This window comes from Amblyomma americanum, chromosome 1 (genome assembly GCF_052857255.1).
Source record: "Amblyomma americanum isolate KBUSLIRL-KWMA chromosome 1, ASM5285725v1, whole genome shotgun sequence".
NCBI classification, from domain to species: domain Eukaryota; kingdom Metazoa; phylum Arthropoda; class Arachnida; order Ixodida; family Ixodidae; genus Amblyomma; species Amblyomma americanum.
The window spans coordinates 99,003,522-99,029,485 of record NC_135497.1 but is presented as its reverse complement, the minus strand read 5'-3'; the positions used below and the strand labels follow the sequence as shown (position 1 = coordinate 99,029,485).

The following is a 25,964-nucleotide window of genomic DNA, read 5'->3' as shown; positions in this document are numbered from 1 at the left end:
GTAAGTGGCGCGAAGGCTACGAGCGCGAGGCGATAGCAGCGATGGCTTGTGGCACCTAGCTACTGCTCAAATTCCAGGAAAACAGGCGCGCACACAGAAAATATTGGGTTTTGACGTAGTTAAACCGAGTAAACGTACGAATGCATGTGTTTAGCCTGGTTGGCGCTTGGTTTTCCTTTGATGGGTCGTCGGCACGTCTAGCCACGATATTAGACTTGGGTTAAGCTCTGATCGAGATTAAGTTGATCCGATCTGCTCGCGCCGCAGATGGAAGTTGATGAAGACGAAGTGGAGGTGGGGACACGCGGGGGTAAAAATACTTCCTGCTGTTCTGCCGCCGCTTTTCTCATTTGAGGAAGCGTCTTTTGCAAATTCCATTTCATCAACTGGGCTTGCCTGTGTCTTCCGCGGTTGTTCTTTCCATTGGCGCTTCTTTGCTTGGACGAAGCGACAGGAGTGTCCGCTCTGCTGTGCAAAATTTTCTTCAAGAAACGCAGCGACTCCCATTCTAATTTCTTTTTCCCGCCCTCAATCAGTACGACATTGCAACATTACAGGCATTGTGTACTATTATGCACATTAAGCAATTGTCCCGTCTTTGATCTCCAAGTTAACTGGACCCCTTTCCTTCCCTTTTCCAATCTCTTAGGCTACATACTATTACCACTCCTTTTCCCGTCAAAACTTTCCTGTATCCAGTAAGTAACCGCCTGTGTCTTGGCCACTCCCCCGTAGTGGGTATGTGCCAGCAACGTCTGAGGCCTTCCTTCCTTCCTTCCTTTTAGGCACCTCAACGCAGGGGCATGCGACGCCTGTGTTCAGGCAACTGTTCTACAGCGGACTCAATCGCTACGCAGCGCCCCTAGCAGCCGTCCACGTTTTTTTTTTTTTACCCATTGCTGCGAGTTTGGTTTCAACTACTACGTACTGTCAACATTTAATTGCCAAGATCACTTGATCACACGACGTCGTCATGACAACTTTAACGGCGTGACGGCGTTGCAAGAGCCGTTCGAACCAGTCGACTAGCACACAAGCAGAAAACACGACAGCTTGAGTTGCTTTGGTGCGACTTTATGCTATTATAGTGTATGTGCATGGAAGACGACATAGATATTCTTCTAGATGATGTCGAAGCGAAGTTCTGTAAACGGACTGGCCAGACAATGTCTACGTCCGCTGTTGGGTACGTATACAAACCTTTTGCTAGGTAGTTACCGCCACGGTGAACTGTTGATTTCAGAGCATCTTCAGACGACAGCATCGAACACGCTATAAACGAAATATGCAGAGCTCCGGAGCTTAGCGTACGTACAGTGCGATCATTTCGCCGCGGGCGGCGATATTGTGCGCGGTTTACCGCACGACAATCGTTCACTTTTGTCCACAACGCAGGTTCCGAACAGCGTCCCTGCCGAAAATAAGTTACTCAGCCGCAAAACTGCTCAGTAAGTAAACTAGCAGCCCGACGTCTTACAGCACACTGTAACACGCGTTATTTTTAGGTGCTTCGTAGTCTACCTCGCTGGCACAGATGTGGTCTTTGGTGTGTCAACAAGCGCATCGAAGAGGTGCATACACCTTTAGATGCTTATGCCTCGTGGCTGCTAGCAAACACTCTATTGATTCTTGCCAAAATGATTGCAGGGCATGCAGCCACATTCACTGCTGCAGGTGCGACTTCCAGGTTGCAATATTCGAAGATTTTGCCTGGGACCAGTCTACCGATTACCTGTTCTTCAGAAATAGCGCTCCGGACTTGAACAAGCTTCGTTCAAAGCTTGTTTGGAAGCTTGGTAGAGCTGCCATTAGCACATATATCCTACATGTATAAAAAATAACTGCAGTCTTCTAACTGTGCCTCGTGTGTTGCGCAGGCTGGCGAGCCTACTGCTGCCAGTGCCAGTGGCGTTCCGTGGCCGCACTTACGTCTGCACAGCAAGAGAAGCTCCCCTGGATATGTGTTCGGCATTAGTGAACACCTCAACAATTCCTCATATGAAAGCACGAGATTTGGTATGAAACATGTGATTCGGTGGTTCAAATAACTTGTGCTGCTACAGTCCATACGGTCATAGTTTCAGGTTGAATATTTGGCCACTGTGACTGCTCTGCAATAGAGGTATCATTCAAAAAGCACTCGCTTGTTAAACATTTGAAACTAATCCACGATGTAGCTTTGGGGTGCTGAATTCAGTGCTAGCAGGCTTGGAATGTGAAAGCACGCCGCTTCACGAATATTGTCCACGAATAATTTTTTAACGCGCCTTGTAGAAACAGTTATTTGTAGTCAAAATTTGAATTTCAGTGTCTTCGCGCCTTTCCCTCTCCTTTTTTGCACACTGGAAGGTCGGCGCTCCTCCGCCGGCCCCACCTCCGGGAGCGGGGCTTCCCGACTCGCCAGAGTAACGTGGCTTATTGGCCGCGGCCACGTAGCTGCCTGACGTCTGAAAGAATCTCACCAATAGCCATCTCTCAGCATTATACGTAGATGCGAGCGCCGGAGGAGGGTGCGAGCATGAAAAAGTCGCCGGGAAGGGCTCGCCAACTTTCGCGCGTGATTGTGGGTCCTCTGCTGCGTGTAAAAGTGTATTATTTGGCTCAGGTGTTCATGACAAAACAATGCAGTGATTGAGCAAGTTGATGTACTCTCCTCGGAAGGTGTTTCAGGACCCCTCTAACGTAACTTGGTGGCCCTCAGTTTCAAGATTAATGTAAGGAATTATCTAGTCTTTTTCTCCTACATAATCAGGCGGTGCATTTTGCCCTGTGGACATGTGCATTTCCCTTTTGCTTGCTCTCTCCAATTCTGTCTGCCCTCTGGTCTCTGCTTTATTTCTTCCTTTTATTTTCTTGTAGTGGTGCACATATACTCTGGCATTGTCTTTCCTGTCTTATGCAGCATTGTTTAATTTTGTGTAAATTGTATATGATGAATGTACAAGTGTGCCGTTATGTCTGCCTGCTGTGCAATGTACTGGTGGTGGAGCCTCGTCAGGAAGAAAACTACCTTCCTTTTGCCCAGTCACCTTGGGCCTTTTTTGTCTGCATAAAAAATATCGATAACAAAACACAAGCAGTTCAGAAGAGTAGCTCGCCAAGCTAAGCCTACTTTCATAGCACGTGACAGACAGCATCAGATAGTCGGAGGGTGTCTAATCTGATTTGTTTGGTTTTGATCCATGTGATTACCATTGACTTATACTCATTTTGTAACTTTGCGTCAAATTCTGTTAAGCTATTGGTGCAGTTTGACATTTTAATTTTTTTTTTGGGGGGGGGGGGAAGGAAATGGCGCAGCATCTGTCTCATATATCGTTGGACACCTGAACCGCACCGTAAGGGCAGGGATAAATGAGGGAGTGAAAGAAGAAAGGAAGAGAAAGGTGCCGTAGTGGAGGGCTCCGGAATAATTTCGACCACCTGGGAATCTTTAACGTGCACTGACATCGCACAGCACACGGCGCTAACTCCATGCCCAGCTTTCCTGGGCTTCTGGCAACTAGCACTATCTGTTGGCCGCAAGCAGCGAACACTGCATAACTCAATGGGGATATTATACTGCGCTAGCACTTAAGCCTACACTCAGCGAAAACGTCCCGATGCCTCTTGAAACATCCGGATCAACCCGGTGGCAAGCTGCACATCGCACAGCACACGGGCGCCTTAGCGTTTTGCCTCCATGAAAACATTCACTTACATAAATAGATATAATGATACTGTGCACACCATTTGTGCTGATCATGTATTATTTTTAATGGAAGATTCTTGCAAAACTGTTGCGACTTGAGTTAGTGTTTTTGCACCCAGGGCACTGGTGGTTTAGCAGTGTGTATCTTGCATATTCAGACAGTGGAAGATGGGAACAAAGAACAAGGCAGTTTGTGGCTAGTGCTATCGAGAGGTGGCAGCCATAATATCCTTCCTCTGCACCAACAAAATGACAGCACCAATGCAAAGATTTTTGTCCTGGGTAGGTACTGGAAACACAGTCTCATTCATACTTGGGATCTTGTCATTGCATATGGGCAGCAAAGCACACCATAGTGCAGGGCCCCAGGTTAATTTTGACCACCCAGGGTTTAACATACGTTGACTGTCAGCAAAAATGGATGAGTTGACTATGTAGCCAACTGCTCGCACCCGCCAGTACCACTCATGAATAGCATAATTTAAGCATGCAGATTAGGCCACAAATTTGAATTTGCTACCTGCTTAACATGAGAGGGTAAAGTAAAAAAACCTGAATAAGAAACCACAAATTGGGCAGTTAATTAGCAGAAAAAAGTTGCGGTTCTACAGTTGATGTTGCACACAGCACAAACGGTAACACATTTCTTTATAGGGCCACAATTTGTACTCTACACAGGCAAGTTAGAGCATTCACAAAATGCTTCGCATGCCGTCAGCGTGTTTTGAAAAATCATAATTGTCAGCCATACGTTAGCCTGCTTCTGGCTTCTGGTACGCCTCCAGCCCCTGGACAGCTCAGTTTGCCTGAAAGGTCGTGCACAGACTTCCACCTCTTTCTGAAGTTTATAACCTGTCTTAATTGAGGTGTCCAGCCTGAAGTTGTAAGTATAACCTCGTTAATCTCAATCCTGTTGGACTACATAAAATATTCGAACTGTCCGAAATCAAAGCAAAAAAGACAAGTGCAAAACATCTCCACCCGCTTGCAGCGTATCAGGATCGCTACCACTGCATTAAAAAAAGCAGCGGTCGACATTTCACTACTAACTCGTCCTACAGAGGGAGCCTGCTTAGACTTATGATCGCTGCATGCCCGAAATTCCGTCACACTGGTTTATAAGATTGCTGTTATGGTCAAGCATCTCTATAGATGAAACTGTTATTGGCAAAGCTCTTCGCCATTCAGTGGTGTTAGTGATTGTGTGAGGTTAGAATTTTCTTGTTAGAATTTAAGCCCGTTGTGCTTATGTGGCGAGGGCAGGGCATTGTTTTTTAATTTCTTTTTTCTATTTTCTATCTGCTGACACTATATGTGTTTACTAAACAAATTTTTTTTCAAATGCTACTGCAGTGAGCGCCCTTGCCACTCATTTCTTGTGTAGCAGGAGACTGCTTGCACATAGTGAGAAATTTATCACTTGAGCTGCTGCGGGAACAGAACCAGACTGGGCTGTGCCACACGTCGAGCTTGGCTGGCCGGGCTTGGGCCTCAGAATGCGGCCTGTGCAATGCTTTAGTTTGTACATCTTTGAATACAAAAACAGCTCTGCAACCAGGGAATAAGAAGGAAGGAAGCATTTGTCCTTCCTTCTTCCGTTGTCACAGCACTATTTTTGTATTCAAAGGTCTTGTGGGTGCATAATGCTGCCAAATGGCAGTCATGCATCTGAACTGCAGAGGGTCACGTTGGCCAGCGTGATGTCACTGTGCCGTGCATTAAGTCTGTGTGCTGCCACTGTCTGCACAATGGTGCGTGAAGCACCTCAGAGTTCAATTAAAGGTCGTGCAGCTTAATGCGGGCTTTTGTGCCTATTGTAAGCGACGTGAAGCTGCATTCTCAGGTGTTCCCAATTTTGTAGTAAACTCTGCTTTTCCTGCACAATACCCCAGCTCTTCAGTGCAAGTTGCCGGTTTGGATTAAGCAGGAAAATTTACCAATACAAATTACGGGATTGCAGAAATTCTACGAATGATTTGAAATTTCGAATGAGCCAAGTATGAATTATTGAGTGTTTTACTGTACTAACACACTTTCCTTTTCTTTCCCAATATTTTATACGGACAAAATTTTTATTTCTACCTATCCATATCTGGTGCCAAAAAGTGATGGTGGAGTACCTGCTTAATTCTCCATGAGACCACAAAGAGAAGAGTGGTATGTAATTTTTAGTAGAATAATTGTTATTCTTCGAAAGATTAACACAGCGCTATGGAACACGGACACAAGCAGAAGACACGCAAGACAAGATGCGCTCTGTGAATAATTTAACAAGGACATCTTCAGCTTTATGAATCTAAATCTATATTCTATATTACAGGTAACAATAAACTTGAAGGGTTATTTATTAGTCCCACCACGGTGGATCAGTGACATTGGTGTCAGCTGCTAGCCCCAAGTTCGTGGGTTCGAACCTCGCCACGGCGGCCACGTTTTGATGGAGGTGAAATACAAAAACGCCTGTGTTGCGCGATATCAGTGCATGTTAAAGAACCCCAGGAGGTATAAATTAATCCGAAGCCCTCGACTGCGGCATCCCTTAGCCCACGCGTTGCTTCGGGATGTTAAAACCCACAATTTGGGTTCTATGCTTAATGAAGTCTTACATTAGAAAATCAGCATGATTTTGCACAGGAACAGATGGCATCTCTTGCCTGTAATGAAATCACATTCAACAAGAAAGAAAAGCAACAAGTTGTGCTAGTTGATCAGTCTAAAATGAGCTGCATCAGGAAGTATACAATCACACAGATGCAACACTGCATCTATGTGTTTATTGAAGTTCCCCCAAATGGCTTCACAATTCAGCTCCAGCACCCCTACAGTGTTTTACATTTTATGTACCTCGATGCAAACATCAATGAGCTGGAACGGTTGCACTAAAAATAACCCTCAGAAAAGTAAATACTGTTCCAGGGTAGCACAGGTGAAGCATTCCGAATGCCTAGGAGGAACTGTGTTGTACATCATCCTGTCCAAGTGGTAAAAACTTTAGTAAGAGCACTGCCTGTGGGTGCAGTGCCAACACTACACACAGCCAGAGATTCCATCTACACTCTGTTGACCAGCGATTTTTTTTCACTACCTAAATATTTCTCATCAATACCCATTCTGCTCGGAATACTGTCAAAAGTGCGATCTGAGGAAGGTGAACTTGCATGCTTAGAACCAATGAAACTTCTCAGAAGGTTGGACAACATGAAGCACAATTTATCAGTGACCACACAGTCGCCTGTAGTTTTTCTGAAAGCGTAATTTTCAGAGGCTTAGCTTGAAATAGTATAGCAGCGCCGCAGCACAGGCTTTTAGCAATAAACAAAAAGACTCCAACCCAGAAACAATTTCCTTCTTGCTCCTTGCAGTCACTGCGGGTAACTAGACACAATTTAACACATATCTGTGAGATGACAGACTAGCTTTCCAAACAATAGATGAATGTCCTCCAATGAGCTACAGCTGTATACAGTAGCCGACCAATTTTTCAGACTAGTGCAATATTCTGAACATTGTTGAGGAACGCATACATATTCATGACCGATTTTTCAGACCAAATAAGTCACGAGTGGGGATCACTGCTACAGTCAAGCCGGCTATTCATCACCGCGGAATGTGCCACTCTGAATTTGATGTGCAGATGGATTGGCTTGGATACACAAGGAAATTTCTGTTGTGTATTGTTGCCACTTGAAGCAGCCCACACTCTCTTTCTCTCCTTTTTTGAAGCCCGCGCTCTGTAGCCCATTGTAACGACAGCAGCGCAAGAAACAGTCTATGAAGATAAGCATGACAACGCAACAGCAGGAGCATTTGTCGTGGCTCAAATGCCTCTGCCACCGTTAGAATGGGGAGCAAGGAAGTGGAGGGGGAAGGTCGTCGGAGCCTTCTGCTTCCGGCATGTTCGCTCTCTCATTACCCTGGAAGCTGACTCTCTCCTTGCCTTGCGCAGGGCATGTGTGCCAAAATCGCAAAGATTATATACAGCAGAGTCCACTTATAACGAACATGACTGTCACACGGCGTCCGTTCGTTGTATCCCGAAGTTCGTAGTAAGTAGACCACACAAATTTGGAGACAGTTGCTTGTAAAAACACAAAATTTTTCTTTGTGAAAAAGTCCGTGATGGACATCTGTTTTTGCAGCGCAGATCTAATGAGGGAGGTTTCCAGTTTATTTAAAGCAGAAGCGTGCTCTTTGCCGTGGCCCTTGGCATTGACAAGTTTTCTTAGGCTCTCTATGTAGCCCATTGCTACAGGCGGGCTTACTGGTGCTGGCTCTGAAGTTTCTTCCTCATCTAATTCCTCCATGTCACTCTCGTCCTGCACTTCAGAAACGATGCCCTCGTCCGCGCACGGTTCTGCGGTGTTGGCGTCGTCATCGACAGAAGTAAAATCATTTCAACCAATGTCATGACCTCCCATGTCGGAGTTGACGCCACGCTGCCACAAATCGCCGCCGGGCTGGTCATCTTCTGAAGCATCAGGCTCGGCATCAGACGCTGTGTCGACGAAGCCGGCCTTGCGGAAGTAGCTCCGCACGCAAGTGGCCATCACCTCCACCCAGGCCGCTTTCATCATCTCTACCGCTGAATACAGTGGAAATGGGCACGGTGTTCCCGTCCGCTATCCTGAATTACGAGGGCCCGAGATTTGAACGAAGCCAACAAAACGTCCGCACCGCAACTAGAGCGACAAAAGCGTATGATGGATTAGGAATGCAACGTGCACAAGTGGCAATCGAGCTAAATATACAGACGCACAGTGCCCAGCGGAAGACCATTGAGAGGCGCCCGTGAGTGTCGGTGCAGCCACTGCTTGGCTCCCACGAAAGGCCTGCTTCACGGAGTGCGGCCTCCACGATCAGCACAAGCGGCGCTGTTGATCGCGGAGGCCATGAACGGATTTGCAAGCGTGAGGGGGGGGGGAGAGTTGCGAGGAGGGGCGGGAGGGCGATCTTGGAAGGCGTGTCAGCGGGGAAAACATACCGCCCGCCGGGCGCACAAGGGGTTGGAGGCAGGTTATCTCGCATCGCGGCGCCGGGTTTACGCCGTCCGTTTGCTGTAACTGATCAGCAGGGCTTAATGCCGTTCGTTATATGTTTGATTTTTTGCCATTGAAATAATGTATATTTTGACGGTCGCACAGGTCTCATTCGTTATAAGCGAAAGTTCGTCTTAAGTGGGGCCGTTATATGTGGGATCGACTGTATATGCAGTGCAGGGGGAAGTGTGTGCCTTGCAGTGTGGTAGCACAGAATTGGTGGTCTGTTCATGGCATGGCTTGCAGCATGACCTGCAGGCTGCACACAAGTGGCATCGGTAACGTGTGATATGCAGCAGATAGGTTTAGTCTGTACACAATAGAAGCAAAATTCTGGCTCAAATACAAGCTAATAGTACCGCCTGTGGGTAGAACATGGCAGAGGACAAAATTTGCTTTTTTTTTTGTTGCCGATTTTACCGATAAGTTTACAGCTCTTTCAGACTGTTCAATAATTTTTCGAGTCCTACAGAGTCCGAAAAATCGGTGATTTTTCGAAAAAAAAAAAAGCTAAAGGTGCAAACAATACAGAGACAAACAGAAGCACGAACATGCTATACATCAGATGATGGGTCAGCATAGCAATGTAGGGAAGGTGATCAGCAGAAGAAGCATGTTGTCAGGCTTGTTCAATGAATGTGCTGTTTAGAGCAAAAGTAGATGAACCATGCAAGTGATTAAGATTTTGTTGCAGAACAGCTCAACACAGCACCCAGAAAAGGATGAGCATGGCAAGCGTGGTCAGCTATGCTCGGCATTTATATTGATGGAGTGAACCATTACCATGATGCTGGGTTTCAAGAAAAATTCTGACGGCACTTAAGTCTGCTCACGTGGAGGAATGCGAAAGCATGTGTTCCGAGGAAAGGAAACGTTTTTGACAAAAGGAAAGGGCACAGTAGCTCTCGGTGGACACCTCAACCCTGCAAAAGCAGGTGTTTTAAAGCACCCTGTTTTGAGGAAACTTTTCTGAAGGAAAGGGCACGGTAGCTGTCAGATCTCAACATATTTGACATTTTGTTTCCACATTTTGCAGACATAGCCTAGTAATGCTTTTGCGTGAATAAAATTTTCAGTATGTCACCAAACCAGTGCTCTACTTTACATTCATAGATCACTGGGAGTCCTCATACCACTCCTTGCAATTAAGCGATACGCCACTGCCTTCTTGGTAAGTGACTAGTTCAAACACAGCCACTGGTGGGGCTTGTGAGACCCAAGTTGCTCTTCCCGAGCAACCTCTTGTGACCAGCCATTAACAGCCACCTGCCATGGCAGGCAATTTGCTCACAATCCTGTGCGCAGGTTGTGATAACTCGCAAGGTCGCCTCTAGGTATATCTCTTGGGATTTTTCACTCGCAGTGCCGCCACTGCTGGCTTTTCCGCTGAACGGGACCCTCAATGCTGTCACATTAAAGCTATGCTAGACTGCTAATTGTCCCCTTCCCTATGAAATGCAGAAAGAAAAACTGGTAATGGCGCAAGAAACGGGGACACAGAAGGCACACAAAAGACAGGACTGACGCCTTCTGTGTCCCCGTTTCTTCCGCCATTACCAGTTTTTCTTTCAACATGAACCAACTCGCCCAAACTAGAGTTTTACATGAAATGCAGGCTGTGAAATGTCATTTTACGATGTGCAACCCTCTGAGTTCTCAGCAAAGCTGGGAAAATTAACCAAAACGAAACCATCTGGCCCACCGATATGAAGTTCACAGATACACATGCTTCAATGGGGGAGGCATAGGGGAATAGAGAAATTTTGCAATATCGAGGAATGTGATATATGGAGGTTCGTTACCTTTATGTTTAAAGGTGCGCTAAAGAGTATTCTTTCTGGAAAACTTCTGGGATTTTTGAGTTTCTGTGAATAAATAGTTTCAGTCACAGACAACATATCCGCAAATGAAGTTATCGAATTGACGGTAGAGTTGTGTTCTTTGAAACAATTTTGATTTTCTGACATGAGTGAAACGCATGTCCGCTCTTGATGTTTGAGAATGTAGTGCAGAACATGTTTGTGATCTGTTGTAAACTGTCGACACATGCAATAAAGACAAAAAAAACATATCCGCAAATTAAGCCCACAGATATAAAAATGCGCGTAGACTTTCGTGAGACTCAACCTAACCTCATCACCTTGCGACTGGCAAGTGAAAACCGTGAAGACAGCCAAAGTGATTTTTATTACTCTTTTTGGACACGACGTAAGTAATAGTTTCATAAAACTGCTACATACTTACGGCTCAGAGAACATATCACCAAAAAAAAAAAAGCCCGAAGGAATCTAACCGTTTTCTCATCCGCTCCAGCGGAAGCGCACGCCTCGCTTCTTTCGTTGTGATCACGGTACCCTTTCTTGAAGGTCCTGTGTCTGCCCCACTCCCCAAATTTGTGATCCCGTGACATCCATGGATCTACAGGTTTCTATGTATCTGTGGGACGCAGTCACATTTCATTGCAGGCGTTGTTTGGTTTGCGAGCAACCCGCACATTTTTGAAGCTCATTCCGCCGATGGCAGAGCGGCAACTGCAGCGCGATTGGCTGAAAGGCACTCCACACATTGGTTGACTCCTCCTGCTCTCTGCGGTCAGTTCAAAAATAAAGGTGGGAGCCAGGATGTTTAATAGGGAAATCGGCCACACAGAACAATGATTCAAAGTTTCTAATAATGCTCGGAGTGTCTAAATCGAGTTCCCATGCAAAAAGAGAAGCCCAGAATTCTCTTTAGTGCACCTTTAACTGTAGCTGAAAAATGTTGACGCCTGGAGTACATGACAGCTCTAAAGGCTAAAATCGGCTGTAACCCAAATTTCTTTGGTTTAAAACAGGGGTTCTCAAACTGGGTTCTGCAGAACCCAGGGGTTCCGCCGGCTGCTTTCGTGGGTTCCGTGTGCACCCACACTGGCCTGTCCATCCTTTCTGGTACACTTCTGGCGGGCGTGCACGAAGCAGACACTGTGCCTGGTTTGTTAAAACTCATTTCAGAGCGTTAGCTTTTCTTCAGTTTCGTGCTGTCAGCGTCTGAGCCATCCGCAGCACAGACCTTGGCAGCACGCCAAGACGCTAATGGCCGATTCACACGACGGTCCGTTCGCCTGCGCATCACGTGCTCATGCGCCACTAAAAACTGGCCTGCGATCTGATGACGTCAAGGGGATGCGACGAACCAAAAGAGCAGACAACGCGCTGGGTGTACCACTGTTGCCAGAATATTTTAAAGTGTTTGGCAACGCTGGTCAAACTGGTTTTTCCTCCAGACCTATGGTTGCGATTGAATGGTGCAAGTGCGGCCCTTTGTCCAATTCCTCAATGGCCTGGGCAGTCTTGCTAGCCCCGTCGATCGCTTTGTCATGGTAGCGAACGCAGTGCAGCTGGTCAAAACAGCGCGGCAGTCAACGCCACTCAGCGAAATGCGGCAGCCAAAATACTGGTAAGAGCGGTGGTTGCCAGAGCTGGCGCGCACATCTCCGCGGGCCGCCGCTAATTCCCGCGAGGGGAGAGGCACTTGACCTTCTTGGTTGTCCAGTCCACGGTCCGACAGCACGCCTCTCGATTGGTGTTACATGAACATGTGATTCGCGGGCCGCGGGCGAACAGTCCGTCGTGTGGTGAATCGGCCTTAAGCGCCAGTAACTCCGCTGCATCTTCATATTTTGATGGGAGCGCCGGCAGAGATGGCTCGTCCAGCGAAATTGGCAGTGTGCCAAGACACTGCTGCGCTAAGCTGCACCAGTGCATGTACATTTTGAACACCAGCAAAGTGGTGTGGAAAGGGCATGGCGCACAATGCAACGCGTGTTACGTGCACTTGTGCGCGTGGCAACTTAAAGTGTGGGCTGGACCGCCGAGTTAGCCGAGCCCAGCAAAGACAAAAAAAAAAAAAAAATGCGTGCACATCTCGGCAGGCGTTTAAAGTATCCGTGGTGCTGGGACGGAGTTGTGCCGCTAGGCGAGCCTATTTGCGCCACAGAAGCGAAATTGGGGGGTGGGGGACGCCAGCTGATGCTGGAGCGGTGAGCGGCAGATAGCCAAGGAAAGCCGGACGAGGTGGGGAACGTGACTTTTTTTTTTCTGTGTTTTTGTCTTGGGGTTCAAGGCCATGAGCAAAAGATGGACACTGAATAAAGAACTAATTGCTGAAAGCTAAAAAAATTAAATAAATACTACATTTACTCGTGTAATTCGCGCACCCCCAAGTTCTTGGCACATGTTGAAGGCTGTTGGGGTTCCTTGAAGCAAAAAGTTTGAGAACCCCTGGTTTAAAATATGAGTTCCTGCCAAAACCACACTTTCTGCTCTAGTTTTAATCACCACAGGGGAAAGTCTGCGAGAATATGCCAATGTATTTATACTTGTAACTGACGGTGCACTGTCGCTTTAAGCCATACATCAACAGCAACATAGCTATGGTGTACAATAAAATGAAGCAATCATAGCCCTGAAAAAGAGCAAGCAATGTTCTTTAATGTCTTTTCGCTGATTACCTTGAACTAAAAGAATGCAATAGAAGAGGGCCCGCCTCGCAGTACATGGGGCACCTGGATAGTCACCCAGACTCCACACTGGCCTCAAGTCATACTGCAATGACAAGAGAGAAGACTAGAAATTCATCTCGTGCATTTCCACATGACAAAAGAACAGTCGAGCAATGTTTTGGCAGCTACTGGATAATGAAAGAAAACCACACAGGCTAGCTATTGCAGAGAAGGCAACAGTGACAAATTAGACAAATTTCAATTCATACAGATCCAAATCCTTTGTATGTGAGCTACAATACAATGAGCAAGAAATTTATATCACAGAAATTTTCAAAATTTGCCTCTAATCAACACTGGCAGTTAAATAATGAAATGGTAAAAACAAAGACGAGTTGTAGCACAATGTCAACGAAAAGAAGCCATATCGTCAGCCAACCTCCGCTAATCAAAATACGGTAATCCCTCGTTATAACGAAATCACTTTACTCGAAATATCCCTTTATTCGAAATTTCATAAGGTCCCGACCCAAACGCATGCATTTTAAGCCACATTACTCGAAGTGCACGAAGAGCTTGACCCGCTTAGAACGAAGTGGCAAGCGGAGGCGGCGACCCTTTTGCGCATGCAGTGACAAATTAATACCACCGACGAATTAGTCTCAGGCAGGCACAGAACAGGTCACAAAAGTACCAAACCTACGACTGATGACCCGCCTAGTAACGGGTACAAAGAGAGTGCTGAGTGCCCCCAGCTGTTTACAGCGGATGCGAATGGAAGCGTGCTCGAATCGGTCGCAGTCGCATCGCTGGTGTCCCCCATGATAGAATCCAAACGAAAATAAAATTTTCGTGATGCTTTGCGATGCCAGAAAACCGCGGTCTCTTGGATGCCGAAAAGTGGCCTAAAAACCGCGGGCAGACTTGCGCCGTAGCATTCCAACGGGTGCGCTCGGTGCGCAAAATTTTACCACTCTTAAAGAACATTTCTTGTGCTGAAACATGCCAGAAACACAAAAGAAGTGTCTCTCCGATTATGAGCCCATTCACACTTGCGAGTCGCGAGCGAGATGAGCTTTCGGCAACGAACAGAGCTGCTCCCTGGCTGCCGTAGTCGTCCTAAGCCTAACCGTTTCACATCGGCCAAAGCAGATGAAACTCTCGAAAGCGCACGAACAACGTCATTCCCGAGAGTTTTCGCTTCAAACGGGAAGGCAACCTGCAGGTCGCGCTTGCAAGCGTGAACAACGGTGTTGTCGAGCTGCTGCTTATTCGCAAGCGACTGCTGGCCGCACGCCCTTTGCCGTGTTCGACGCGAGGAGCTACCTTTGCAAATCGGGAAGATGACTTTGGGGAAGCCGGTCTAGAAATTTGCTTGCCGCTCGTCATAATTGGCCTGCATCGCAATAAAACACCGTCCCTAGCTTCGTTGCACTTTTGACGGCGCAAATCGACCAATAACTTGCCGAAAACACGAAAAATCCTAGTGTCGCCAGCGGCGAGTAGGCTGTCAACATGGCAGGCAAAAGCAACCACGGTGTTTCCCTGGCGATTTTCTCGAGCTGGTCATGCTTGATTCGCGCCATCCGACTAGACAAACGGTCTAAATGCGTGTTAGGGTCATTGAATTTTGTTCCTAGACATCTGTCAACGGCGTGGACGTGACGCTGCACGAACACTGACACTCGAACTGTAGAATTAGCACAGTGTCGTCAACAACGGTGCACCGAAAAACTCAATTGGAAACTTCACAGCTGCACACCTCAGGGAAATTAACTGCCCGTAATCATGCGAAGCCCCTACTGCAAAACCGTTCAGTTTTCACGATCGCGCTGTGTATCTACAATGAGCAGCTAATCCTTCAATTCATCTGCACTTCCATGTGCCATTGTTCATTGGAATTATCTTCCCGACAGTATCACATCCATCTGCTACCACCAACCATTCCAAGACCAGCTGCACAAACATTTTCTTTAACGACATGGTGTCATGTTATAGGTTGTTGTGTCCCATAAGTTCTTTTTCTCCTCGTTGCTAATGTATTATGTTTAGGTTTCTTGTGCTGTTTTATTAATTCGTATTTTTATTATGGCTACTGCTTTTTCTTTAAATGTGTATTGGGCACATGCGATGCATTCTTGCTACCTTTTATGTACTTTTTTGTTGCTCGCTGCGATGTATATCTTGTCGTTACGATTTGCCCTGTATAAATATTATTGTTTTTACTTTTTTGCCTTGTACTGCACGTTGTATTTAACACATTGTTCCTATCGTACTTAATCCGTTATTTTGCCCCCTTACTCAATGCCCTTCTGGGCCCTGTAAGGTATTTTGAATAAATAATCGTTTTTTGAGCACAACAAACACAACCTCAGACTCGAGCCACGGCATTTCCGTGACCCTTCCCCCGCATGAAAGCGGCCACTGTCTTCGCGATTCGAAATACCCCGAAGGTTGATTGCATGGGCGGCGACCGTGGCCTCGTGCAATGCTTGGTCAGATTAGAGCAGGGGTTGCACGCGCCCGGTAAGAACTTGAAACAGCCAAAGCTCACTGCCTTTTTTGCACCTGAATAAAGTTTTGCTTCACTGAATACATTGTATATTGACTTCCTCGCCGTTGCGGCGCAATTAAAGCTCGACTGCTTTAGATTTTCTCTGGTGGTCGCTTATATAGAATTACCACTTATAACGAATTTTTTCGCCGTCCTGCTGACTTCGTTATAACGACAGATTACTGTATGCCAATTTTTATGTTCACACTTATAGTTCACTGAATTCAAACAGTCTGTGCTGGCTACACTACTTATAGTGACCAGCATCGTAACAGTTCACATATGGCCAAATGCAATCAACACGTGTCAAGTTGACAGAACACTGTCTGATGATCTAAGAATGCTGTCATCAAGGATACAGTCAAACCCCGCTACAACGAACGCCACGACAGCGAAATTTCCGCCACAATGAAGTACTTCCGATTTGCAATGCAATTATTTTCTCCCACAACGAACAATTTTAGGAGCGAGGTTCTGCTTCAACGAAATATTTCCGAGTAAGGCCCGTTTCACATGCCGCGAATTTTGTTGCACCGACACTGCGAATTCGGTGCCGCCGCTGATGCCACAATATGATGCCGCTCAGTCCTTTCACATGCAACGCAGAACCTGCGAATTCATTCCGTTGTGACAGCAGGGTTGCTACATGTCTGCTTATGCAACCTTAAACGCGGCAGCAATGCAACATGGAATGTGTTTATGTTGTAGTCATGCGCACTTTTAGATGCAAGGTAACATTTCGTATCTGTTTAGTATAAAGTAAACAGTTCTGAATTATTCAAAAAGTACATTGGTGGCCAAAGCCAAGCCTGACGGGGAGCCGAGCAGAGGATGCTCCCTATTTGTCAGTCACAGAGCGAACACACCAACACTGTGAATGAATTCCAACTGGAAGGAAATTGTTTGCAAGCCGTCTGCGGCAAGACCAGCGGCCCTCTCCAGCCGCAGACCAAACGAATTCGCAGTGCCGGATGGTGAAATTCACAGCATGTGAAACAGGCCTAAGCGGCCGATTTTTTTTTTGTTTTTGAAGCGGAAAGCTTCACTACGCAACGCAAAGCAGTCATCGCGTAGGCCAGAGAATGATCACCTTCAGCCCAACCACGTTTTATCCCTTCCTTACGGCGTGGCTCGGGTGTCCACCGATATATGCGAGCCGGTTACTGCACCATTTCCTTTCTTCAATACTAATCTTCAATTTTCTTCGAAAGCAAAGGAAAGGCGCATAACTGGCCCCCTGGGACAGCGGACACCTCAGTCGCACTTTAACCTACGTCGCAGCAGAGACAGATGTGAGCTGCATGAGTTGGCATTCACAACGTTATAGTATAAACATGGCCCTGAAGCTATGGACCGTCAGCGTTCATTGTGTTTATTGCTGTTGGCGTTGACAACGTACTAGACTCCGATAATTTTGAGGAAAGGAAGGCGCATAACTGGCTCCCTAGGACAGTGGGCACCTCAATTGCCCTTTGAGGTATGTGGCAGTGGTGAGAGAGAGATGTAGGCTGCATGCAGTAGCGCTGACAACGTTGTGGCAGACACGTGGCACACATAGGCCGCACATTCATTGGGTGACCAACCTCTCGCGATCAGCCATTAATTTAACTGCCACTTGCCAGGGTGGCAGGGTGGTCGCATTGCCTATCCAGTGTGCGGAACGCACTCAATGTTACATGCGCCAAGTTGTATCTCGTTTCCCGATACACCACAGCTTTTGCTCTCACCAGGTTTAGCAGTAGTTGAACTGCAGCCAATTTTTTTTTTGTGCATCCACGTGTGCCCGTATCCCGTTAGGTTTCACCAAAAACAGCTGCCGAAGCCAGTCTGCACTTTCAATAGCGCAGCTGACATTCCTTGGAGAATCGGAATTAATATGCATACATGTGCGCATAAAGAAGTGATGCGGCGCATGACTGCCTGTGACGGTTCTGCTAACATCCTGGACTCCGCGTTTGCGAACCGTGGTCGTTGGTGCGCGACAGCTTTCGGCTTTTTCGCTCACTTCGCTGACGAAGGCATAACGTAAATAAGTTCTACAGCGTTCATTTCAGTGTGAAACAATCATGTTAACGAAAAACGGTTGAAAAGTGAAATGTTTTATGATAAATGGTGGCTAGTTCCAGAGCTCTTTTTCCGAGGCTTCTTGCGGAGTACGTTAAGCTAACATTAGGCCTGGCGGCACTGAGCAAGCGGCACGCCGGTGGGCAGCACTTCGTTGCAAGAAGCCTGGCGCACGCTAAGGTGCTCTAGTCTCACTTTTGTGCTACAGGCGAGCATCGTGATAACGTCCCACAGCATAGTATGCTGGTGCAGTGCATAAATATGGCACTGATATGCTCACACGTAGAAACACCATGATCTATTGAACTCCGCAAGTTCATACATCAGAGCACTCTGGTGGAAGAGCCACCCTCTACTTACTTCTGGAATCACCTGCACAAGAATTTAACATAAGCAATATAGAGGATGTGACATGAGGCAATTACACTAAGTAGCTTTTTGGCATAACCAAAAACAAATCATGTGCAGCCCATCAGACCAAACATACAACTATACACACAACCGCAGCCTATGTCAGGTTGCTTAATTAAAAGGGTTCAGAGGGCAAGCCTGGGGTTGTTTGCTCATACGCTCGAGCAGAAAGTTAAGCAAAAGAAAATTGCATTGTTGTCCCCAGCCAACTTCTATTTTGCATCTAACCAAGCGAAGCCTTGGGAGCAATACACCTTATGTCTTGTTCTGCAACATGGAGGTGCCCTTGTAAGCAAGAGCTGCTCGTTTCAGGGCAAATCCGTTATCGTTTCTGCATTGTGCGGCAAGTTCGTTGACAGTGACTTGCACCAGTGATAATTCTTGACTACCTTTATGATCGGTTTAGCAATTCAGCCATCCCTAGCAAGGTCCACATTTTTGTTGGCATGGTAATTCAAATGTACAGGCTAATGGACTGCTTTGGTTCAAGGCTTCATACACATGGAATAGCGACTCCATCTATAAAACATGAGCGCATCACATGCAACTTGCCTCTCAATCAAAGATGCCTTCATGGTTGTTGTGATGGCGGCTGGAGTGCCCTCGTTCAGCCGGAACACACTCTCCACCACTGAAAGCTCTGTGCTTGTGGTGTCCATGCCACAGAAGGCGCACCAGTCATTCACCACCATCCCTGCACCCACTACGTCGCTGCCTCGATTCACAGTGCCCGCCTGGGCACAGACATATACAATTTTCAGTCAGCTGCCCAATGTCCAGCACTGGCACACTGCCACTCCTCACAGAGAAACAAACCATTTGCAAATACATGCTAAGACAACGTGCCAAATAACCAACTGAACATAATGTGGTGCTCAAATTTAACAGTAATGAGACTTAACCATGCAGAAATAAAGTAGTGTGATGTGTTGACACATGACCTAATTGGTATCGCAGCAGATTTGTGCCTTTACTTTTGTTCCCATAGATACCTGCCAAGCTCTACCTTATTTGCAAGTTGTTATAGCCTCGGGTGCAGTGAGAATCGAGAATCTAGAGCTATGAGGAGGCTGACAGAAGGCAGTGTACGTCATTGCAGGTACCATGAAAATGATGACTGATAAAAAAACCATGCAAGTACAAGCTGCAAGTACAAACTCCAAGGGCCCTTCCTGGGCATACACACTCAGCGTCGGCGCTCTTGGCGTACGCCAAAACCAGTCTGCGCATGCACACCACAGCAGACGCCAGCGAGCCTCGGTGAGGCACCCGATATCTGTCCGTGCTAGATATCGGCATCAGCGCAGGGGCGCTCATGTACGCGGTCGGAAGAGGGATCCGGTTTATAACAATGGGAGGATCGCTGGGCTCTCGGTGACTTTTTTTTGATGGCTTGAAGCTCTTTCAGGTTCCCCGAACTTTTCTTCGCGGTTTAAGTTGTCCTTTCATCGCCCCCCAACCCCTTCTCTCCACGGCTTGAAATTCTCTCCGTCGGTTCAAGAGGAGAAGCGAGCCAGCACCAGGAACATGGAGATGCATGCCCCATTTCGACACCCATTCCGGCGTACGCCAAGAGTGCCGACGCTGAGCACAGACGCCCAGGAAGGGCCCTTAGAGTTGGCGCTTAGGTCTGCAGCCTCCAAACAGTTTAAGCAGTGGTCTGCAAGCAAAAAGTTAGAATTACCCCATGCGAAGGGGCTTACAGACCGAAACGAATTCGAAAAGCTTGTCTGAAAATTTAAAGACAATGGCACTGCTGATATAAATGTGTGGTTGCAGTGTCCACGACACAGCCACTTACAACAAGGGGGACTTGCAACAAGGAAGAAAGCTCTCCCTGGTCCTCAATGGACGTCCTTGGATGCACCTGCAAGGATGGTAAAGTTCCTACAGTTATTCAGAGAACATCAGCTTATGATCAAACAAATGTTTTATCAAACGTTTGTAGTTGGTAACTACAAGAGCTACACTCTTTAGTTGATATTGCCATGCATCCAGCAAATGGCACCAGTGCCTGCAAGTCTGGCTACATTAAAATGGCCAAGAATCCAAGAGCAGTTGAGCTTGTTACTAAACATCACAGAAGTGTGAATACAAACCAAAACCAGGACAACTGGTCATTACAAGCTGAACAGCGCAAATGACACGCACTTTAGGGACAGAAACCCAGGGCGAACGCTGTCCAGTGTCAATGGCATGCTGCCGGGGCAGCGTACTTTCCCTCAAATTCCGCTGCTAGTCCCCATCTTAACATTAGTGCAAATTTTTCTGTGCAAAAGTTGCAGGTAATTTTGAGAGAAACGCCTATTTCAGTTGTTTTCTTTATCACTCCAGCATGGTTTCTTTCCTGAACTTAAACAAAAAAAGCCCGCAAGTTTTAAAAATTGGAACACAACCACACTCCTACATCGCGATGTTAGTACTCCAAAACATGTTCCGATCGAAGGAACTGTTTTCCTTAGGGTAAGCCAGAATGAATAAAGAGGCCACCGCAGTCACAGTGATCGCGCCGGGATGAGCGCAGCCACACTGTCGCCGTTAAGCAGAAAAATATAGATCAGTGCCTAAGCACTGCAAAGATTCATAGGAGGCTATGACAGATTTCTTGGAGTCCAACACGGCCGTGCCTCTCGCCACAAAGTGTTTCATCGCGCATGAGTGGTCCTCGTTTCAAGGAGCATCGCTATTTTCCTTACAGATGGTTTCGGCAATGCCATGTGCCGCTGCTTTGCCATGTGCCATGTGCCGTGTTTGTGACGAAGAGACTTGGTTCAGACTTCCTCGCACCGCAACATATATTTCAAGCTTGTGTGGCAGAGCAGGAGGAGGAAGATGAGAAAAATTACTTTAGTCAAGGGCAGCACTAAGGGCAATGAAGAAGAGCACTTGGTCCGCCAAGGCCCGCTCATCATCTACCGATCCGTAGTGATGTCAAGCACTCCAGGAAGTAGGGGGGAAATAAGGAGAGGTAACGGCAGGCTTACAGGAGTATAGAATGTGTTTCATGTCTGCCCTGATCTCTGGACAGTTGGGACAGTGAAGATGTCTGGCAACGACACAAGCTTGGGACCACGCGTGCACAATGTGGTCACCGTTTGCCAACCTATCACTGAAAATGGTTCAGTTTAGTCAGAACCTCTATTTATATGAACGAACTCTTTACGCTGCAGTTCCGAATTATTGTGGCCTACTGTACTGAAAAACCATGAGCTCAGATGTTGATGGCACTGTTGCAGCTAGCGATCGTGACTGAGGTCCGTGGAATTGAGCTATGTATATCAGGTGGAGCGCATTTGAAACCTTTCTCGTGGTCTTACAATGACCTTATAGGACATGTGACAGTGCTGTGCAAAAGCCCTATAAATCTAGGAGGACTCAAATTTAGGACTATTTGAGTCTCTTAAAAGCAATTTTTTTTTTTTTGCATATGCATTCGGCACGAAACAAGATGGGGTTGGATTCCCTGGGTGATCTTTCTCGTCACATACCGCAAAAAGGAACCAGTCTTGCTACTGCACATTAGGCGGTAGCAGCTGTGTGCATTAGGCAGTAGCCTCAGCCTCTTCACATTGACCGCAGCTCTTGGTTGCTGGGATAGTATTTTGGCGCAGCCTTGGTGCAATTTCATCAAAAGCCATCAATTTGTAGCACCATGTAGCAGGTCATACGACAGTGCAAACTGGCGACATTGACGCAGCACTTCTGCCACTGCACATTGATCTTAAGGTACCCTAGTCAAGCCCAAATATATCCCCTTCAGGTGGCAATTAAATCTGCTGAAAGGAAAAATAATCTTTTGCATAAATAATGATCAGCAGACCAAGCAGAAGTGATGTGCAAAAAATTACACAAAAATATTCACATTTAAGCATATTTTATTCGCGTCCACATTTGTGGACATAGCGCCTTAAACCTGATATATGAACGTAAACACAGCAACATTTGCTTGCCTTTACTAACTGATCGTTGGACATGAATAAATGCATAGCTGTCAGAATATACACTTCAGGGAATTATTCTGTAGTTCATGACTTATAAAACAGATAAAAGCAGTCATTCTGTGACGACAAGAAGAGGAAAATTCGCTATTTCGAGCACCGAACATGGCTTTTAGATGTGCAGCCTTCACGTCGGCGCCAGTGGTTGCTTTCATCATAAGTAATGCTTCAAGTCTGGCTGCATCGAAGGGGTCTTAAGTGATCTGAGCATAGGTGGAAAGGGAATAAGAGAGCATCTTGCGGCCTGTTTTACACATGGTATTTACAAAGCTGAGAAGTAGTTTTTAAAGGTCGTTGTTTGCTCAATTTATGTCAGAGACCTGAAACAAACTGCCCCCTCACTCTACCAATGTGCTGATTGTTTTGTAGCCTTGGAGCTGAACGGCCAGCTCTGAACTGACCATGGTGTGAGGGCGCAGGCTCCCCGTTTTCATCCCCCTCTTGTGTAGTGCTGCCACTGTATTTTTCTCCATCTCGGGTTTCATAGAAAATGCAATGATTCTTGCTAAAACCGCAGCGAAAAATGACAGAAAAATGTTGACCGCCACTGAAAATGGTTGCTTCCTTCAGACTCATGCGTTCTACAATCTAGCACAGGTGGTCTCAAATCCCCTTTTGAATATTGATAGGGGGCCTAAGACCCTCCCAGACCTCCCTGACATTATTCATTCGTCATAGCGCACTGTGCTTGTTGGCAGCGGCTCAGCTAAGTGGCGGTTCTTTGCGACCAGGTGCGGGTCTTCATTGCTCGGTCGGCTGCACTTCTTTGAAGGTGCTTCTACATCGGCTATTTTCATGAAAAATACTTCAGTGCTGGAGTCGTCCAACGTTCTCTTTGTACAAGCATAGTTTTCAATGCCCGTAAGCAGTAAGCCCATTTCCTAACGTACGTGCACAAAAAAACGGCGCGTTGTGGCGAGAAAACGCCACTTTGATATTTTCGGCATTACGGCGCCATGTCCACGTATGTGGACACACTACTCTGAACATCCACCGAAGCAATTTTTTTTGTCCCTGACGATGAAAATTGGTTTGCCGTTTCTACATTAACCTATCGACATATTCAGAGCCCTAAATAGCATCATTCACAATCATTTGTAGAGATGGAATGCAAAAAAGAAAGCTATTTACTCGTCGCGCCAAAAAATGTGATGCTATTTTTTTTTTACAAATGCATTTCACTATAGCTGCAAGAGGTGGCGCCACAAACTTGACAGGGAGGGTCAAAATGGTTGAAATTGTGGAAAGGTGGAAATTCGCCTCGCGAACGAAAATATGCGGAGGTTTAAGTCACGTCCACATATGTGGACCCAGTGCCTGAAGGGGATATTAAGGTTGGGCGACTCCAGAGGCCATGAAATATGTTCTACTTTACTTTTGCACCTATGAAACAAATTCTGTGCTCTGTATATTGGATCATTATCATCCTTATGCATGGTACCACCTTCTGTCTACAATGCTTGGATCACAGGGCGCATGTATTGCAGTGTGGCCCAAGAGCCCTTAGCAGTGATGTGCCTGTCGAGGAAAATCAGTGCGTGTACAGAATGACAGAGTATTGTACCCAAGATATGACAAGATTTATGCTCCTGGCTCCACTGCAGGCATTGCATGGCACTGTTACCTGTAACCAAGGGTTTGGCAATAGCAGCGTGGCCAAGGAAGTTAGCCCCAAGAAGTTCACAACATGAACTTCAGAAAGAAACGGATATAACAATTATCAACTTAAAGCTGAGATTTTTTTTTTTTTAAGTAATCAACTTTAGTACCCTGACATCATGTTCAGACAGCTTCATCTTGGCATGGAAGCTGATCCTTTCCGATGGTCTGTCTGTCTTAAGGATGTGCTCACATGATCCAAGATAGCATAGCTCTTGATACATCAAAAAGATTTGCTGCCTTGTTCACCGACATACTGGCACGCAACTACACCTTGTCCTCTTCTGACATGGATATGATGCTGATTATGTCCCTATCGGACACAGCGTCCACATTTGTGGATGCGATCAGCACACTCAAATCTTGCCTTTATAAGGTTCAATTTCCACAAACGCGGATGCAAAAACACGCTGACGTCTGAACAATCTTGTCTAGAAAAATATCAAGTCAGGCTTGCAAAATGAACACAGGAATCTGCTCTGTTCAATGGATGGCTCTGCATTTAATGGTAGTTATAGTATGGCACTGGTGAGTGTCAATTTTCATTTTGCTTTTTGTTTTTAGAAGCATAAACATTTTAAAGTGCCTAAAATGCCTGATTTGTTTACAAAATGACTTACTACGTGTGAGAGGAATGACTAAAAAGAAGTAGAACTAAGACCTTGAATATAGTGTGGAGCCATAATATGGATATACAAGGACCCAACAAAATTAGCATAATTAGCCATTGGGGAAGGCTGGATTTTGGTGTGCAATCCAGGCATGCTTCTTATAAAAATCTGAAAAAATCCTCCCCCTCATCAGATCTTAATTTGCGCCTGAAGGGCTACTGCTTGATCAGCACTGTTTCATGCACAACAGGTCCACTATTAACATAACTCAAGGCCATTGCCAGTCCTTCCTCACAAAAAGAAGATAAGCAAAGCTGCCCACTAAAAACTGCATAAAATAGCGTCAAACATGCAGCATCAGAAATGCTGCACATGTAGTTGTGAGTAAAAAAGATTGGAAAAAGTGACAGATGACCAGAAGGGTGAAACCACTCTGTGAGGCGGTGCAGTTTGCAAACATGATAAGTGACAGTGCTTGGCAGTTCCCACATTTACATCAAGGGCAGGCTGGGAGGAAGCAACTTTTATCAAGAGCATCACTTCCCAAGTTCTGAAGCGACGATGCAAACTCAAGCATCGATCAGCCATGTGTGCCTCCGCACATGGATTTTCTTTCAAGCACTGCTGTTGTGAGCATCGATATCTTCTTTTATTACTGTTTTATCATAAGCAAGCCTCTCATTAGAAACAAGATAAAATTAGTTCTTGGAAGATGATGACAGTGTTCCGGAGCTCCCCTTAGACTGAAGAATTGGAACATTATCCAAACGTTCTTGAGCCGCACACCCACACTATGTCATTCCACCACTCCGATGATCAGTCACATGTGCTAATCTTTTTTTACTCACTAGTAGTAGTAGTACCCTTGTAAATGTACTGCTTCAGGTCAAGAGGGAATAACACAAAATTCGAATGTAATTTATTTGGTCTGCCTACAGCACCAACAAAGGATAAATAGGCACACAATTTCTCAAAGGCAGATGACACTTCACTTTACAGCACTCAAAGAATTCTGCGGCCTGAACGACAAAATAAAGAATGTCATGGGTAAAACAATAAAAGTTACACTTACCAGGCCACCTTGATTACTCAAGGCACAGTAACTGCCAACAAGAACATTCCCTGCTATTGTTTGCCGGAACACCTCCACCTTGAGAACATCGGCTATAATCTCTTCCGTCTCCTGAAAAAGCAGGAAAAAGTTCAAAGTGGTTAGTCCTCAAAGGCAGTGATGTAACCAAAATGATGTGACTGTCACAAGGCAAGTAACAGGTGTTACAATCGGCCCAATACTAGGCAAGATGCTGCTGCATGCAGTTTATTTGTGGTGAATGATGCTTGTATTTGTGAGACCACATTCAAGAAATGTTATTTCCTGCAGGTGATACATTGAGTGCATAACAACTCGCTGGATAAGGACATGAAAAAAAAAAACTGCAGTCAACCACACTCTATATCAG

The 25,964-nt window shown here is 46.1% G+C and overlaps 2 protein-coding genes across 4 annotated transcripts in view; one reads left to right on the top strand and one right to left on the bottom strand.

The window, feature by feature from the left end:
* Window positions 1–471: 471 nt before the first annotated feature.
* LOC144113331 (cilia- and flagella-associated protein 418-like) lies at window positions 472–20,116 on the top strand. 3 transcript variants are annotated; one of them, XM_077646339.1, is made up of 7 exons: window positions 472–1,186; window positions 1,244–1,307; window positions 1,396–1,448; window positions 1,506–1,571; window positions 1,648–1,674; window positions 1,878–2,016; window positions 8,019–8,269. In XM_077646339.1, the coding sequence occupies exons 1-7, from the start codon at window positions 1,092–1,094 to the stop codon at window positions 8,076–8,078; spliced, it is 504 nt and encodes a 167-aa protein (XP_077502465.1). In that variant the 5' UTR covers window positions 472–1,091; the 3' UTR covers window positions 8,079–8,269. The 3 variants fall into 3 exon arrangements, with proteins under 3 accessions (XP_077502465.1, XP_077502464.1, XP_077502463.1); XM_077646338.1 differs by lacking the exon at window positions 8,019–8,269 and adding an exon at window positions 20,016–20,116 and having other exon boundaries at window positions 808–1,186; window positions 1,648–1,796; XM_077646337.1 differs by having other exon boundaries at window positions 809–1,186; window positions 1,648–1,796.
* eIF6 (eukaryotic translation initiation factor 6) overlaps window positions 13,176–25,964 on the bottom strand; it is a 21,200-nt gene continuing 8,411 nt past the window's right edge. The window contains exons 4-7 of the mRNA XM_077646330.1: window positions 25,577–25,687; window positions 20,038–20,103; window positions 18,789–18,970; window positions 13,176–13,310 (exon numbers count right to left, since the gene is read on the bottom strand). Coding sequence (XP_077502456.1) covers window positions 13,301–13,310; window positions 18,789–18,970; window positions 20,038–20,103; window positions 25,577–25,687 — 369 coding nt within the window. The 3' untranslated portion in view covers window positions 13,176–13,300. The remainder of the gene's footprint in view (window positions 13,311–18,788; window positions 18,971–20,037; window positions 20,104–25,576; window positions 25,688–25,964) is intronic.